Here is a 17,018-nt window from a genome sequence, read left to right on the forward strand (position 1 = left end):
TTCCCCACGGAGCAGCGAATGCTGGCTGGATCCCTGGACCCCAGGATCGCGACCTGAGCCAAAGGCAGACACTTAACCAACTGAGCCACACAGGTGCCTCATATCGTGGCATATTTTAAGTCATCATTAAATATTAGTCGTTACCATCATCATTATTATTAAATACTAACTTGAAATGCATCAGAAACCTTCATTTTTCTCTAAATATTTTAATTCCATGACAAAAACAGGCAGGTAGAGCAGCAAAAAGCATACTTTAGGTATCAGTATTCTATCTTATTGCAAACCAGATTTGAAGTTTTGTACATCTTTTAAACTAAATGTTTCTTCTAAAATGCCAATTTCCAACGTGTTTCTGACTTCTTTCGTGTTTCTTCTAAAATGAAATTTCTAACAATGCATTCTCCCCATGGGGTAAAATCTGATACCCAAACACAACAGCTTTTTACTTTAAGACTGGCGGCCAGACAACTGAGGTCCTTGTAATTCTCCCAAAACTTGGAGGAGGCAAATCCAGAGCATCTTCAAGCTCAACTAGAGAGGCAGACCCCGAAATGGCAGTGTCTGTGGACAAAATTCTGCATTTGGGTTCCTGAGAACACTTCCTAATTCCTGTGAACTCTTTGCCCACCCTCTACTTTTCTGAGCTGGGAAACAGTAGCTCTCTACCCTTGAAAAGACATCAGAGCTACAGAGAGCCACAATTCCAGGTTTGATACTCTCCAGAACAACAGTCCAACTCCCCAAGAGGCAGTCATAATGGTTCTCCCTCATCTACTCCTTCAGCTTTTACTAAGGATCAGAAAACTGGGGTTGGTGTATTATTTATCATATATGGAAGCTGAGTTTTGGTTTCCTCATGCCATAATCCAAGAAAAGTCTGCCCTAATCTACCTCCGAGTCCCAGCTCACATTGCCAAGTTTCTCAAATGCTACATACTGTGCCACCATTTTACATTTTACCTGTTATTTCATTTTATCACTGAGCTTATGAGAAAGCCGTGATTTGCTGAGGAGGACTAATTCAAAACCACACAGCTAGTTAGCTGGGTCTAGTTATGACTCAGTTCCTAACTAATAAACAACAGTGGACAATAACAGTACTCAGAACAGTGAGCCATTTTGTTGAGTAACCACCATGAGCTAGTCCTATGCTAAGTGCTTTATAAGCAGCACTATCATTTTATCTCTTTGAACCTCAGTTTCCTCCCCCATGAAAAGGGGTCACATTTTGGATTATGTGTTCATGTCTCTTACATAAAAGCTCGGATTCTAAATTGTACCATAATGAATTTCTGCCAGACTATTTCAGTCTGTTGTGTTGCTAAAAGAGGTCAAGGGGAGGGGACATGTGCAAATATCAAAATATCACCTTCAAATATATCAAAGTCACTCCCTGCTGGCACAAGATCACGGAGTCCCACTAAAGGCATCAAGTTAAGAAATTCCTCTTTCTAGGGGCAACTTTCAGAATCTGAAATAAATCAAATACTGAGGAAGATTTGGAAAAGAACACAAAATGAATTCCACCTTCCCAAAAGTCTCTTATTTTCCTTTTTAAAAAAATATTTTAAATGGTGGTAAAATATATATAACATACAATGTTGTCTTATTTTCTCACAGTGAGATAACATGAAGAGAAGTATTTCCAAGGAAAACAAATTTATTTTCAAATTTTTTTCCAAAGAACCTCCCTGTTAGTATGGGGATTAGTGTCAGTATGGCTACTATTTACCGAACTCAGTGAAGGTGTTAAAACCAGGGGCCATATACCCAATTTAGTCAGAAATCCTTGGTGATGACAGAAACTCATGGATTTTAGGATAGGGATGAAACAGCACGGTCAGCAAAAGGCAGAAGCTGGCCTTGGGAACAATGTTAGGACCTGCCTTCCCCACCCCAACTCCCATCCCCGCCCCACCGCCCCTCACCACCTAGTTGCTCTGGGTTGCTTTTCACACTGGGTTCATATACTCTCATTTCAAACCAGCTTCCTCCACGGGGCAGAAACATGGCAGTCAATCCTGAATTTCATACCTTAATTTTAGCCACTAGAAACAGCTTCCCCTTAAACTGTCTCTCATCCAATTTTTACATCCCTAAGAAAGGGTCTTATTTGGCCCAAGAACATATCCCTGAACCACCCGCCACCTGGGACAAGGTTAAGGGCACAAGATGAGTGCTCCAGGGTGTGGGATGTGCATTTCCTATGTGCCCCTGTAATCATGCCCCTTTCTCTCCAATGACAGCAGTGATATTTTTTTTTTTCTGGTAAAGATTTTATTTATTTATTCATGAGAGACCTAGAGAGAGGCAGACACAGAGGCAGAGGGAGAAGGAGGCTCCCTGCAGGAAGCCTGATGCGGGACTTGATCCCAGAACCCTGGGATCACGACCTGAGCCAAAAGGCAGACACTCAACCACTGAGCCACCCAGGCACCCCAGTGATATTCTGACTTAAAGAACCATCTAGTTTGGGTAAGACAATTTTGGAGAAAAATACCAGAAACCTCAACTCCAATGCATGTAACTAGAGGGCCCAATATAGGACAGGTGTCAGGATTTGTTGATTCTTGGGCTCAGGAATGTCCTCAAGGATCCATATTCTCCTTTTTCTCTGTTCTACTGCTCACAGGGATGGCTTCATCCTAAGACCGGTCCTCTAAGAATCATGGTAGTAACTGGGACTATTTATTTTCTTGTCCATATATAGCATAGGGAGTCTTTTGCTCCAAACATAAAATATGTCTCCCTTTCTGGCTGATTCAGTAAGTTGGGTCAGGTGTTACCTGACCATTTACAGAGAAATCAATGTATTGAATGTTTTAGTACTGTATGCAAACAGCTCACCCCGTGGAGGGGTGGGATTACCATGCCTGGCTGACACCACCTCCTGGAGGTGCGGTCCACCCACAAATGGCAGGGGGGTGGGAGGAACAAAGGTGAGGAGCCAAGGGAGCCAATCACAACATCTCTCACCCATTCCCCCCCCCCCCCCCCCCCGTGGTTTGAGTGGTCCAGGCCTCATCTCTAACTAAACCTTGCTTGGTTTAACACAATTAGTCCATTCTCTCCTACCTCCCCACTCTTTTCCCAGCTCCTCCCCCATACCACAGGCATTTCAACCAATGAAAGCCAATGAAATGGGAGAAAACTGGGGTTTGGGAAAGCAAAAACATTCTCTCTCCCCAATAAGTAAGGGAAGGTAATGGTCGATGTAGTAATATTTAGCTTAACATAGAGACAGTTACATATGGAAATATTTATATGCGTAAATATGCAAGTAGTACAAATACATACATGTTTTGCTCTGTCAGCTGTGAGGATCTAAGAAAAATGACATCCCTACAAGCATGCCTCATGCCCAAATCTTGGTTTCTAATACCATTCTCCAGTAAGGGGAATCAGGGCTCCTTGAAGCAGAAAATATACAAGTTGAGCCTGGAGCATCCTGTAGGGCCAGAGGGTAAGGAAGTGCTCAAAAAATGAGAAAACAAAAAATAAAAATGCATTGATTGGAGTATGTCAAAGAAGAATAAAAGCCAACTGTAAGAGCTCCTAATGACCAATAAAGAACCAATTCCAGCAACACAGTAGTCATATTAAATTGTAACTCAAAGTATAAACTAAACATATGCCCATAGGTCTATACTGATATAATGACTAAATGCATTAATAAATGGAGGGGAAGAATCAAATCTCCCATGCAGGGATATTTTCAAATATTTTCAAATATTTCAAATATTTCAAATAATTTATATAGATACTCCACTGTCAAGGAGGGAGATTATCACTGCTCACTCCTCAGGTGTGGGCTGTGCAATGACTTCCTTTTAAAGTTTACAGTATGGAGGCATCTGGGTGGCACAGTTGATTAAGCATCTGACCCTTGGTTTCTGCTCAGGTCGTGATCTCAGGGTCGTGAGACTGAGCCCTGTATCAGGCTCTGTGCTTAGCATGGAGTCTGCTTGAGACTCTCTCTTCTTCTCCCTTTGCCCCTCCCTCCCCTCTAAAATAAATAAAAATAAGTCTTTTTTAAAAAAGCATAAAACATGGAAAGGAAGGGGAGAGAAAGAGCAAGTTGCCAATAGAAAAATCCAAACACACACTACCTTATCCAGGTGACCAAAGTAGTCGTAAATCATGTCAATAGCATATATATTTGATATGATATGATGAAAATGGCACTTTATCTCACCAGCTTTCCTCTCAATAACCCATAACTTAGTACTATCAAGAGTAAAGCATCAAACACATTCCAATGGTAGGGCATCCTACAACACATCTGACCAGTGCTCTTCAAAACTCTCAAGGTCATCAAAAGCAAGGAAAGTTTGTTTAGAAACTGCCACGATCAAAAGAAGCCTAAGAAGATGTGACATCTAAATGTATGTGCTCACATGGCCAGGATCCTAGAACAGAAAAGGGATTTTCTGTAAAAACTAAGGAAATGTAAATAAACTGCACATTAGTGATTATACTATTAGTTCATTAATTATAACAAATGTATCAAAATAATGTAAGATTTTAATAATGGAGGAAACCGGGTGCAGGGTATAGGGAAACTCTGTACTACTTTCTCAGTTTTTCTAAAAATCCCAAACTATTCTAAAAGTAACATCTATTAAAAAGAAAAAATATATACCCTCTCTTTTGAGGATGTTAACAATTAAAGATCCTCTCTATTCTTCTCATTGTTCTTCACTATGAGATTATTTACATATTATTTAATAATATGTAATAATATGTAATATGTAATTTAATCATGTAAGTAAAATCTTAGCATAGTGCTGGTACAACGTGGGTGCTGTGTTCATTCATTAGGTGATTTGACAAATGTGTATTGAGAACCTACTATGAGATCATATCTGTTCTAGGTGCCAGTTGTACAGTGATGAACAAGACATGAAGTATACATTGGAGGAGAGGAGCAAACAAAATACAATGTTCATATATAATACTGGGTGCTATAAATAAATAAATAAATGAGTGAATGAATGGATGAATGAATAGATGAATGAATGAATGAATGAATAAGTAAATAAATCTGAAAGCAGAGTCCTGAAAGAAGTAAGGGAACTAGCTATGCAAGGATGTGAGCAAAGAACATACTAACACAGGGAACAAGTAAAAAGTGCTGAGGTAGGAAGGAGTTCAGCACACTTGAAGGATAGTGTAGCTGAAGCACAGTAGTAGGAGATGAGGTCAGAGACCTAAACGGGGCTGAGATCAAACAAGGCTTGAAGGCCAGACTAAGAAACTGAATTTTCTTCTCATTGTGGGAAGTCTGTCACTGGAGGCTTTAACCAGCAAAGACCCAATGTGGTCCACATATTTCACTGGATTCCAGCAGCTGTATGGGAAATGGACTGTAGAGGGTGCTAGAGTGGAAGCATGCAAACCAGATCTCTTGCTACTGTAGGGGTCCACAGGTACAAGATGGTGTTTAGGAGTCAGTGGTAAGCATGGGAGTGGGGAGATATATTTTTTAAAGATTTATTTATTTATTTGAGAGAGAGAGAAAAAAAAAGAGACACAGAGAGAGACAGCATGAGCAGAAGGGGGAGAGGGAGAGAAAACCTCAAGCTGACTCCATTCTGAGCAGAACCCAACACAGGGCTCTCTATCCCAGGACCCTGAGATCATGACCTGAGCTGAAACCAAGAGTCAGATGCTTATCCACCTGTGCCACCCAGATGCCCTAGGGATATATTTTGCAATAAACAATATGGCTTGCTGATCAATAAAAGATGGAATTACAGACCAACCAAGAAAAATGAATGTGAAGAGAATCAAGACTCCCAGTGCATAACATCACAGATGGCACCTAAGATCTGGTGACCTTTAATATGTCCTGGGCCACTAGCTAATTATAAGATTGCCACAGAGTTGGCATTTTGCTATATAACATTGTGCCTTTTAAGTGAGACCTTTATTCAGACTTGAACCCTCTGAGAAGACTTATCTCAGATACCAAAGGGAACTGCAGGAAATGGTGTCTCTTGATGAGCAAGTAAACACGCTTCCTCTCATTGGGACAGCTGGGGAGGCTGCCAAGTGTAACGTGTTTCTCTATTGTCTCCCCGCCCCCACCTCTCCCAAATTCTGGTAGGCCAGCAATTCCTTTCACCACTGTACAATGAGTGCCTGGTCCAGAATATATGTGCAATAAACATCTGCTCGATGACTCTGGAATAAAATGGCAGAGGACTTCCACAGAGCTCAGAGGTAACCTAAGTCTCTCTCAGAAACCATATTTTAAGAGAAAACAGAAATATCCAGGCTAATGCAAGAAGAAAAAGAATAAAGTTCAGGGGAGGGTTGAGATTGAGTAATCAGTAAGACTCTAGGCTAGAGCCAATAAATGAGAAACTGATTTTGCAAGAGACAGCACAAAGGCCTAAGCAATAGTCATTGTTGGGATTTTACAGCTAAACTGGATGATCTCATCACAGGATCATCAAATGTCAGAGCTGGAAGAGATCTTGGAAAATTTTGGGATTGATTTGCTCAGTTTACAGATGAGGAAATTAAGGTGAAATGGCTTGGGATTAGAACCCAATTTTTTGGCCTCCACATGCCAAGTTCTTTTCTATGTCGCACTGATTCGCAGGTATATTCAACAGCCTTTTCCATACATGGGCTCAAAGAGGAGTTTCCAGAAGCAAGCTGGAGAGACAGGCTTCGAGAGTTTACTCTCCAGTAAAATTCTTTTTAGAATTCATTTCCATGAAAACCGAATCATCCCTCTTGATCAACTTTTCCTCTTATCATTCAGGGAAAATGAGGCAGCCTATCATGATTCCCTTTTTGACATGGCTGCCAGGAAGCTTAGAGCTAAATTTAATACTTAATCCTTATAACAATAGTGGCTCAGTTTTTGACAAACAGTGCTTATTTCCTACTCCTCTTTATGACTTTTCATTTTTTATGCCGATTTCAATGGCCTTATTATATACGTTTTTTACTGAGAGTCATCTCAAATTCTCTTTGGAAGTCAGCCAGGTAAAAATCACCAATAAACCAAAATAAAAGGAAGATTTCATTTCTCGTGTGCACTTGGAACTGCTACTTAGATTGTGGTGTCCGTTTTCAGATCCCACCCCTGACCTAAAAGCTCAGACCTTACCTCTGGGCTTTATATTTATAGGGAGGAGAGGCCACCACAGGACAGATTGCATACAAATGACTAGTTATAAAATTGTAGGGTCTGTCTGCTAACTAGGCAAGTCCCTGGAAACTTCTCTGAAATGAAAACAAGATGTGGAAGGAGAGGGCTATGTTTCCTGCGCTGACGTGGCAGGACTTCACTTACAGCAGTACCCTGGGGGAGGCAAGGCAGCCTGGGCCACGGATGGTCAGCAGGTGGTGGCCTGGAGCCCATCAACTCCACGCTTGCTGCTGACTACTCCCCAGGCCCGAGAAATGAGATCACGTAACCTTCATTTCTTCTGGATTCTAGCCACGTAACGAGATTAAAGCACCCGATTTCTGAATACACGAGGCTTTCTTTTCCCTCCCTAAAATGAAATTCCTCCTAAACCACAAAAATTTAACCCAAGCAGGATTAGAAGAGCAATAAAGGAGTCCATGCAAAGATCTCTCCTTCCACTCCCTTATTGTCTCAGAATCTTCTGCCACCATTTCTGTCCAGGTAGTTTAAAAAAAAAATTATTAAGTCCCAGAAAAATGTCAACTTCTCCAGGGGCCACTAGACTTTCATCTTTATGCAGCTGAGCTTGAGGACTTCCTGTGGCTTTTTTGTTGTTCGCTCTTTCCCGAGTTTTAAAATTTTGTTCTATATTCCTATGGTGTTGGCCATGACTTCCATGATAATATAAGAGATATGTTCAAAAGAAAAATGGCTTCAGGAGGTACTGTTGCTCATGGAAATAGTCTTTCCCTAAAACGTCCATTTGGATTCCGCTCATGATCTCTTCCTAGTCAGAGCCAATTTGTTCAGATAGAGACAAGAAGATGCCGCCCCATGTTCCCAACACCTTGAAGAATGAGACTGTTGTAAAAAATCTATGACGTTTCTTTAGAAAAATCTCCAAAAAACTATGAAATGTAGGCAAGGCTAATTAGTGTAGGACATCACATAGCACGTAAGAGTTAACCAGGCCCAGTCCTCCTAAAGCTCACCCACCACAAGCGATCTGTGGACCTTGGACAAATGGCTAAACCGTGAGCATTACTTTGCTTAACTGTAAAATGGGGATAATAGTAATTAGCACTTATTTCATGGAGCAGGCTCTCAAACACTGATGTGTGTTAGAAACGATGGGAGGGCTTGCTAGAACACATGACTGACCTCAGCCCCACAGATTCTGATTTCATGGGGCTGGGGTGAGGCCCGAGAATCTGCATTGCTGACAAGGCCTCAGGTGACACTGTTGCTGCTCATTCAGGCTACACCTCAGGGATGCCTGAGTGGCTCAGCAGTTGAGCCTCTGCCTTTGGCTCAGGGTGTGATCCTGGGGTCCTGGGATCGAGTCCCACGTCAGGCTCCCTGCAGGGAGCCTGCCTCTCTGCCTCTCTGTGTCTCTCATGAATAAATAAATAAATAAATAAAATCTTAAAAAAAAATAAAAAGAGTACACTTTGAAAGCCACTATCATAGGGCTGCGGTGCAGATGACATGGTCAATACATATCCAGTAAGTGTTAACAATGACTACATTTGTGTACTGCTGTTAGCGTGGTGCCTTGCAAAAGGTGAACGATGTTAAATGGTGTCAGTTGTCACTGTCTTACGAGTTGTCCCTTCCACTTGCCAGTCACAGTAAACTTGTAATTGTGCCTCAGTATAACACATTATGAGAAACCCCAGCCCCTAACAGAAACATCCTTAAAGTATGTATACATTCATAAGAGCTTGTAAACGTTTCTAAACACTTAAAAGTGACTCTATAAATCATTGGGGTTTTTTCCCCCCCCTCTAAAACTTGTCAGTACCCATCTGTACATTTATTGTGAGGCAGAAGAGAAACAAAGGCTGACACAGCTACTTCTTGAGGTTTCGTGTCTTTTCTCTTAGTTACAGTAAAAGCGCCAAAACAGATTTAGTCAGCAGGGCCAAAGAAGAATTCTTCAACGCGTTTCGAGTAATGAAGGAAGCCAGCACACGCAGACGGAGCAAGAGCACTTACAAACACCACCAGCCTCCAAAGGGCAGAGGAAGCACACTCGCTACGGGACAAGGGGATTGTTAAAAAAGCTCTCCACGACAAAGGAAATGAACGCAAATCCCTAACCTGGGGGCGGTCCAGCAACCCTAAGGACAAAGATAAAACGCTCCGAGGGAAAAAAGCCTGGAGGGCGGGCTAAGGTCTGCGCGGAGCAGGAGGATACCAGACACCATGTCAAAGGTTAAGATGCTTTCCTTGTAAGACACTTGGACCGCGCTCGAGCCTGCAACGGGACGAGACCGCAGGGGCACTGTCACTCTTCCGCGTGCCACGCATCGCTCCTTCCAGGAAGGAAAACTTTCTTTTTGATAAACCTAGGTCGAGTGCCCCTTCTGTTCTCTGCAGGGCGTTTCAAGAGTCGATGAGAGGAGGGCTAGTCTTTGGTAAACAGCTAACTTTTCCAACTCAATCACATCTAAGGTTTTGGTTAAAAAAAAAAAAAGGAAAGAAAAAAAAGGAAAGAAAAAAAAATCTGCGAAACATGAGAATTAGATACAGCATTCTTGCATCGTGATGGCTTCGGAAAGATCAAACAAAGGGCGCGTGTCTGCAAGGACGCAAACACGTCTTGCCCTGACTGTTAAAAGAAAAGAAAAAGAAAAAAGTAAGAGATAAGCCACCCTCCCAGGCACTTCTCTTTCGAAAATGTGCGTGATCCCAGCGCTGCGCTGTCAGCGGGACTCCGCGAGGGTGGCTCCGGGGCCCCGGCGGGGCGCAGCGACAGCGGGGGGGGGCCCGCGGCTGGGCAGCCCCGAGCCTCCCCTGGACTTGGCGCGGGCGGAGGCGGCGGGGCGCGGGAGCCCCAGAAGGGTGTCGGGGCCGCCACGACTCACCTCGCCAACTTCTCCAGGCTCGCGGCGCCCCGGCGGCCGGCTCGGGGGCGGGGGCGGGGGCGCGGGCGCGGGGGCCGGCGCCGCCGAGCGCGCGGGGCGGCCCCGGGGAGGGCGCCCGGGCCGGGGGGGCGCGCGGGGGCCGGCGCGGGGCGGCGCTGCGGGGCGGGCGCGGGGCGCGCGGGGCGCGCGGGCGGCGCGGGGGGCTGGGCGCGGCGGGCGCGCAGGGACAGCAGCGCCAGGAGCAGGGCGGCCAGCGCCAGCAGGAGCAGCGCCGCCGCCTTGCTGCGGAGCTTCATGGTGCGGCGCGGCGGCGGCGGCGGCGGCGGCCCCTCTGCGCATCGCGGCGCGCCGGGCGGCGGGGCGAGCGCAACTGCGCGGGCGGCCGCCTGCTCCGCCCGCCCGCCCGCCGGGGACTGGGGTCCGGGCGGCCAGCGGGCGGGCGACGGTGGAGGAGGAGGAGGGGGAGGAGGGGAGGAGGGAGGAGGGGAGGAGGCGCGAGCGGGGCTCCGGGAGGAGCGGCTCGCGCCTACCGTACTGTGTGGAGTAGCCGCCCTTCCGCCCACCCGCCAGCCGCCCCGAGCCCGGCGCTTAGGCTTCGCGGAGTGCAGCCTCAACACCTCTTGCTCATCCAGGCATTCAGCCTTCCGTCCACCTGTTCATCCATTCACTCCCTCCCATCCCGTTCCCCGTTTCCTCGGCTGCTTGTTCATTCGGAGCGCTCATTCGCTTACCTTCCCGTTCCGTCCACTCTTCATCCCCTTGTTCTATGCATGTCCCCCCTCACCTGTTTGTATCCATCTTTCCACGCACCGGTGCAACCAGCCAGCCAGGCGAGGGCATCTCTGTTGTGTTTTTCCGGGGCCGGGCCTGGGCACTTGGTGGATTATCTGTTAGACAGAATCGCTCCAGATCCGTGTCGCCTAAAGAAGTTATAGAATGAATTTCACAGTCTGGGCTTAAAATCTGACTTTGTCCCCCCTACAGGCTTAGTGATCCTGAGCACGTTGCACAATTTGAGCCTGAGTGTCCTTTTGTGCAAAATGGGAATGGTAATACTGCTCTCCACAGAGGCATTTTGTGGGCATTAAATTTAAAAATGCATTCAAAGAAACTAGCGCGGTGCCTGGCTCACAATAGGTGTCCAAATAAAAGCTGTGTGGTAATCAGTACAATAAAATGTAGCTTATCACAAATACATAAACGCAATTTTTTTTCTCTCTAATGTAGATTTGAGCTAGAGTAACAACTTTATGGCCCAGTGTAGGAATAGAGTCCGCTGGGACCCTAACAGCTATAATCACCAGATCAAGGTTCTGAATTTTCAAACTATTCTTTCAGGGCATCTCTAGTCACAAATCTAAAGCATTGGGACACATGCAGTTTTTATTCACTAGGAACTGACAGCTAGCGTTCTATCAACTCTCTTTTCAGCATGGCCACAGCACACACAAGACCAGTTATAACAACGTCTCAGAGTTTCTACCAGATTCCATGTTGACTTATAAATCACCTAAAATTCAATTATTATAAGAAATCATTCTTATATTAACATTATATTTTGATTATTTGGGAACCCATTGTATTTAAAATTCTAGGAATGAGAATGTTTAATAACCTGGAACCCCTTGCAAGGTCAAAGCGTGGGCTGAGATGTTGCAGTGGAGTGAGCACAAATAGTCCATTGGTTCTCAAGGAGGATAAGGTGCCATCCCAGTAGGAGGCATCTGGAATTGTGAGAAGGATGTTTTGGATAGTCACCATTACCAGCAGATTCTATAGATATACACTGACCCTCTTAGAATGCTCAGGACATTCTAGCATGACAAGAATTGTCCTGGGCCGAGTGCCAACAGAGGGGTCCTGTTGAGAAACACTGAGCTAAGGCTTGGTGCTTAGGCCTTTCAGGTTCAGAAATGGCCACCATCATGTTGCTCTGTGGCCCTGTGAAACAGAAATGCCAAACTCTGTCTTGCTGCCTCTCCTCTTCCTCAAGGAGGACAGTGCAACAAGGGTAAAATAAGGCAATGTCACACTGATTTAGTGCCTGGGGTTTTAGCCTCAAACACCCAAATGGAACTTGGGACAATTAGGCTTGACCAAAGAGAGGACTGCATTTTCTTAAACTCCACTGACTTAGCTCCTTCCCCTGAGTCCAAACCCACTTTTTGGATTTCACTGTTCGGCTTGGTGGAAAAGCAGAACTTCTGACATCTTGTTGAAGGGTTCCATGATGGCTCACCCAATTGCTCACTCGGATGTGTAATACACAAAATGCTTGTTTGTTTGTCCCCATCACCCCTGAACTGACTCCTGGAGTCTTGGTATCTCTAGACACTCAGTTGCTTAAGGCAGAATTTAGGTGGGAATTATCCTGGATTTCTCTATTTCCCTCACCTCCTGCATTAGTGATCTATTATATATTCTTAGTTATTATTATCTGTTATGCATAACAAACTACTCCAAAATTTGGTCTAAGAAAATGCACATACAATCTCATCATTTCTGTGGGGCAAGAATTCAGAACAGCTTAGCTGGGTCCTCTGCTTCTCAGGCTCTCACAGGGCTGCAATAAACTGTCAGCTCAGAACTGGGATCTCATCTGAAGGCTCAACTGGGGAAGGATCCACTTCCAAGCTCACTTACATGGCTGCTGGAAGAATGCAGTTTCTTTCAGATCATTGGACTGAGAGTCTCTGTTCCTCGCTGCCCGTTGGCCAGAGGATGCCTCCAGTTCCTTGCCAGGTGGCCCTTTCTATCAGAATGAGCCTGTAAGAAGAGTCAGAGAGAGGATGCAGCAATACAAAAGTCACAGTCTTTTATAACCTAATTTCAGAAGTGACATTGTATCACTTTATCTTGTTCTTCTTGTTAGAAGCAAGTTATTACATCTCATTCATACTCAAGAGGAGAGGATTATGCAAGGGCTGGAATACCAGGAGGCCAGGATTATTGATATCCACTTTGGAAGGCTACCTTTCTCACCTCCCATATCCAGTAAATTAGCAAATTATGTCACAGTACTTCCAAAACATGATTGGGATCTGTCCAGTTCTCTCCTTCTGAATTGCTAATCATGATTTCTTGACAAGTCCAAACCTTGCCAAATTCTTAATAGCCTCATTCCTATCATATTCCATGTAAATTGTGCCAACCTCACCACCCACCCCCAGCCCCTGTTATATGATGTGGCTGTTCTATGGCCTACAGGCAATAGAAATTACCTTCTAATTAATCTCCTTACATCTTCCCAGGCCTTCTTGCAATTTTTAAGCCAGGATGATTTAAACAAACAAACAAACAAACAAACAAAAATTGAATCTTATATCTCCCCTACTTAAAACTCTTCAGTGATTTTTCATGGTTCTTTTTCTTTCTTTTTTTTTTTTATTTTAAGTGGGCTCCATATCCAGCAAGGAGCCCAACACAAGGCTTGAGCTCAAGCTGAGGTCAAGAGTCAGAGGCTTAACTGACTGAGCCACTCAGGTGTCCTTTCTTCATGGTTCATTAAATCTTAACTCCTTACCTTAGCATCTGACCCTAGGATGATGTGGCCTCTGATTGCAGCTCTGACTACATCCATCCTGGGGCTTGCTCTAGCCCCACTGGCTTTCCATCAGGGCCTCTACCATTTCTGGATCTTACTTGCTTCAGTGTCCTTGCACTTGTGGTTCCTTTTGCTGATTCTAGGCTCTGGAATCTACTTCAAGATTTACATCTTGCTTAAAGCCACCTCCTTAGAAAAACCTTTTCTGGCCAGCCTCTTTAAGGAGATATTGTCCTTCCCATTATTATTTGCCCATTTTGTTTCCTGCACAACCCTCTCTACAAATTGTATACACACACATACACATATATGTATATACACACATACACACAAACATATATATACACATTCATATATATGTCTATATGTTTAGAATTACTTATGAAGAGTAGCTATATAAATCTTAATTGTATAGCTAGATATACCACAAAAACCAACATGTACAACATTTCTAACATCTCAGAAGACTCCTTATGCCCTCTTTCAGTGATATACTGAAAGAGTATATATACTTTCAGTGGATATACTCAAGGATAATAACTCCTCTAATTTCTAAATCATAGATTAATTTTTGTCTGCTTTTTGAAAGTTTATGTAAATAGAACCACGTGATATGTACTCCCATTCAACATATTGTCTGTGAAGTCAATTCCTATCATTCCAGGTATCAGTACATTTGTTTGTATATCTGTTTGCTTGATAATATTCCATTGTATGAACATATAATAGCTTATTATTATTTATCTATTTTACTATTGAGGTAATGAAATTATTTGCAGCTATTATTAACATGCTTACACAAATCTTTTGCTGGACATAAATACACATCTCTTGGGTATACATCCAAAAGTGGAATTTCTGGGTGATACAATTGGCATATATTTATTTTAGATGCTGCCAAATGGTTTCTGAAAATGGTTGTACCAATTTGTACTCCCAACAGCACTCCAACTTACTCCATATCCCCACCTATACTTGATCTTGTGTGTTAATTTAATTTTAGCTGTGCTGGTGAGTGTGTAGAGTATTATGTTACAGTTAGAATTTTCATTTCCCTTGAGCACCTTTGATATATTTATTGACCATTTGGATAACTTCTTTTGTGAAGTGCCTCTTCTGCCTATTTAAGGGGTAGGGCATCTGTCTTTTTCTTATTGATTTGTGGGAGTCCTTTATGTATCATTAATATGAGTCTATTATCAGATACGCATTTTCAAATAACTTCACTCAGTGTGTGGCTTTTCACTCTTTTAATGGTATCTTTTGATATGTAGAAGTTCTCAGTTTAATGAAGTCCAACTTTTCAATCTTTTATGGCTAGTATACTTGGTGTTTCGTCTAACAAATCTTTGCTCACAAAGTTTTTTTATTTTCTTCTAGAATATAGCTGTGTGATACAACTTTATGTGATGATGGAAATGTTTTAGGTCTACATTGCCCAATATAGTAGCCATTAGGCCCATGTGGCCATTAAGCACTTAAAATGTGGATAATATGATTGAGGAACTGAATTTTTAAAAATTTTATTTAGATGGCCATATAAGGCTAGTGGCTGCTATATTGAATAGTACAGTTCTAGACACTTTATTGTTTTAGTTTCCACATGCAGGTTTACAACCTATTGTGGATTATGTTATGTGTTTGTGCGTATATAAAATATAAAGTAAAGATCAGGATTATATTTTTCTATATGGATATTTAGTTGACCCATTTGTTTAAAAACCCATATTTTCCCCAGTTAGTTCCCAATGATGTTGTTATAAATCAGGTGACCATTCTGTAACAGAAATGAAGACTACCTTTGATAAGTCCATTATAGACTAGACACAGCTATGGAAAGAATCTCTGAGTTTACAAACATGTCAATGGAGCATTCTAAAACTGAAAAAGAGAAAAAAAGACTGAAGAAAAGGAACGGAAAAACCAAAACATGTGGGACATCTACAAAAGGTGTAACATGCCTATAGGGGGAATACCAGAAGGAGAAAAAAGAAAGAAAGAAGCAGAAGAAATTTTTGAAGCAATACTGACTGAGAATTTTCTCCTTAATGTCAGAAAGCAAACCACAGAAAGAGGAAGCTCAGAGAACATCAAGTAAGATAAGGTTCCAAAAGACTACACCTAGGAATACCATATTCAAGGTGCATAAAATCAAAGATAAAGCAAAAATCTTGAGGGAGGCCAGTACTTTAACTATAGAAGAACAAAGATAAGAATTATATCCAACCTCTCCAAAACCATGCAGGCAAGAAAAGAGTAAGTGTAATACATAAAGGTTTGAGAGAACAAATACATCAACCTAGCATTCTATGACCTCATAAATTATCTTTCAAAGGTGAAGAAGAAATAGACTTGCTCAGAAAAACAAAAATTGGGAGAATTTGTTGCCAGTAGATCTGCCCTGCAAGAAATGTTAAAAGAGTTTCTTCAAGGAGAAGGAAAATGATATAGGTAAGAAAAAAAATTATATCTACATAAAGAAAAGAGAACCACTGGAGAAGGAATTATGTAAAAGAAATACTTTTCTTATTCTTAATTGATCTAAAAAAGTTTGGTTAAAATAACAGTAGCAATAATATATCAAATGCTTAGAGGTATGTATAAGTGAAATGAATGACAGCAATAATAGAAGGGATGAGAGGAGGACATTAGGAATATTTTATTATTATAAGGTACTTGCACTTACCTGTGAAGCCATGTACTGTTATTTAAGAGTGAACTTGGATTAGTGGTAAATATATATTGCAAATTATAGGGCAACCACTAATAATATTTTTTAAAGAAGTATAATTGCTATACAAGAAAGCATATGTAATATGCTTAATTAAAACCACAAGAAACAGAAAGAGTGGAAGAGAAAAAATAGGAACAAAGAAGAAAGGCAGTGAATCAAAATCAGTAACAGAATAAACTTTAATCTATCAATAAGTGCTTTAAATATCAATTGCCTAAATATACCAAATAAGAGATACTTTCAGTGTGAATCAAAAAACAAGACCTAACTATATGTCCTATGTAAGAAATCCACTTCAAGTATAAAGACATCTATAGATTAAAAGTAAATAATCAGAAAGCAAAGGGGTGGAGAAAGTTATACCATGCTAAGGCTAATCAAAAGAAAGCTGGAGTAGCTACTTTAATTTAAAAAAAAAAAAGCAGACTTCAAGGGAAGAAAATTTTCAGGGAGGAAAGAGGGAATTACATATTGATAAAGGGGACAATTTTCCAAGAAGATGTAACAATCCTCAATGTATATGCATCTCACAAAGAGCATCAAAATATGTGAGGCAAAAACTGATAGCACTGCCACAAGAAATAAGTGAATTCATTATTATAGTTGGAGACTTTATCAGCAGTCTATCAGCAATGGAGAGATTCATCAGGCAAAAAATCATTAAAAACATAGCACTTTTGACCCACTGAATATAACTGACATCCATAGACCACTTCA

The 17,018-nt window shown here is 42.2% G+C and overlaps 1 protein-coding gene across 1 annotated transcript in view; it reads right to left on the reverse strand.

Annotated features, from left to right (window-relative positions):
* The window catches only part of GXYLT2 (glucoside xylosyltransferase 2), an 89,180-nt gene extending 78,841 nt beyond the window's left edge, over positions 1 to 10,339 (reverse strand). Inside the window, exon 1 of the mRNA XM_077858054.1 lies at positions 10,024 to 10,339. Within this exon, the coding sequence (XP_077714180.1) occupies positions 10,024 to 10,319 (296 nt within the window). The 5' untranslated portion in view covers positions 10,320 to 10,339. The remainder of the gene's footprint in view (positions 1 to 10,023) is intronic.
* Positions 10,340 to 17,018: the final 6,679 nt, after the last annotated feature.

This window comes from Canis aureus, chromosome 19 (genome assembly GCF_053574225.1).
Source record: "Canis aureus isolate CA01 chromosome 19, VMU_Caureus_v.1.0, whole genome shotgun sequence".
Taxonomy (NCBI): Eukaryota; Metazoa; Chordata; class Mammalia; order Carnivora; family Canidae; genus Canis; species Canis aureus.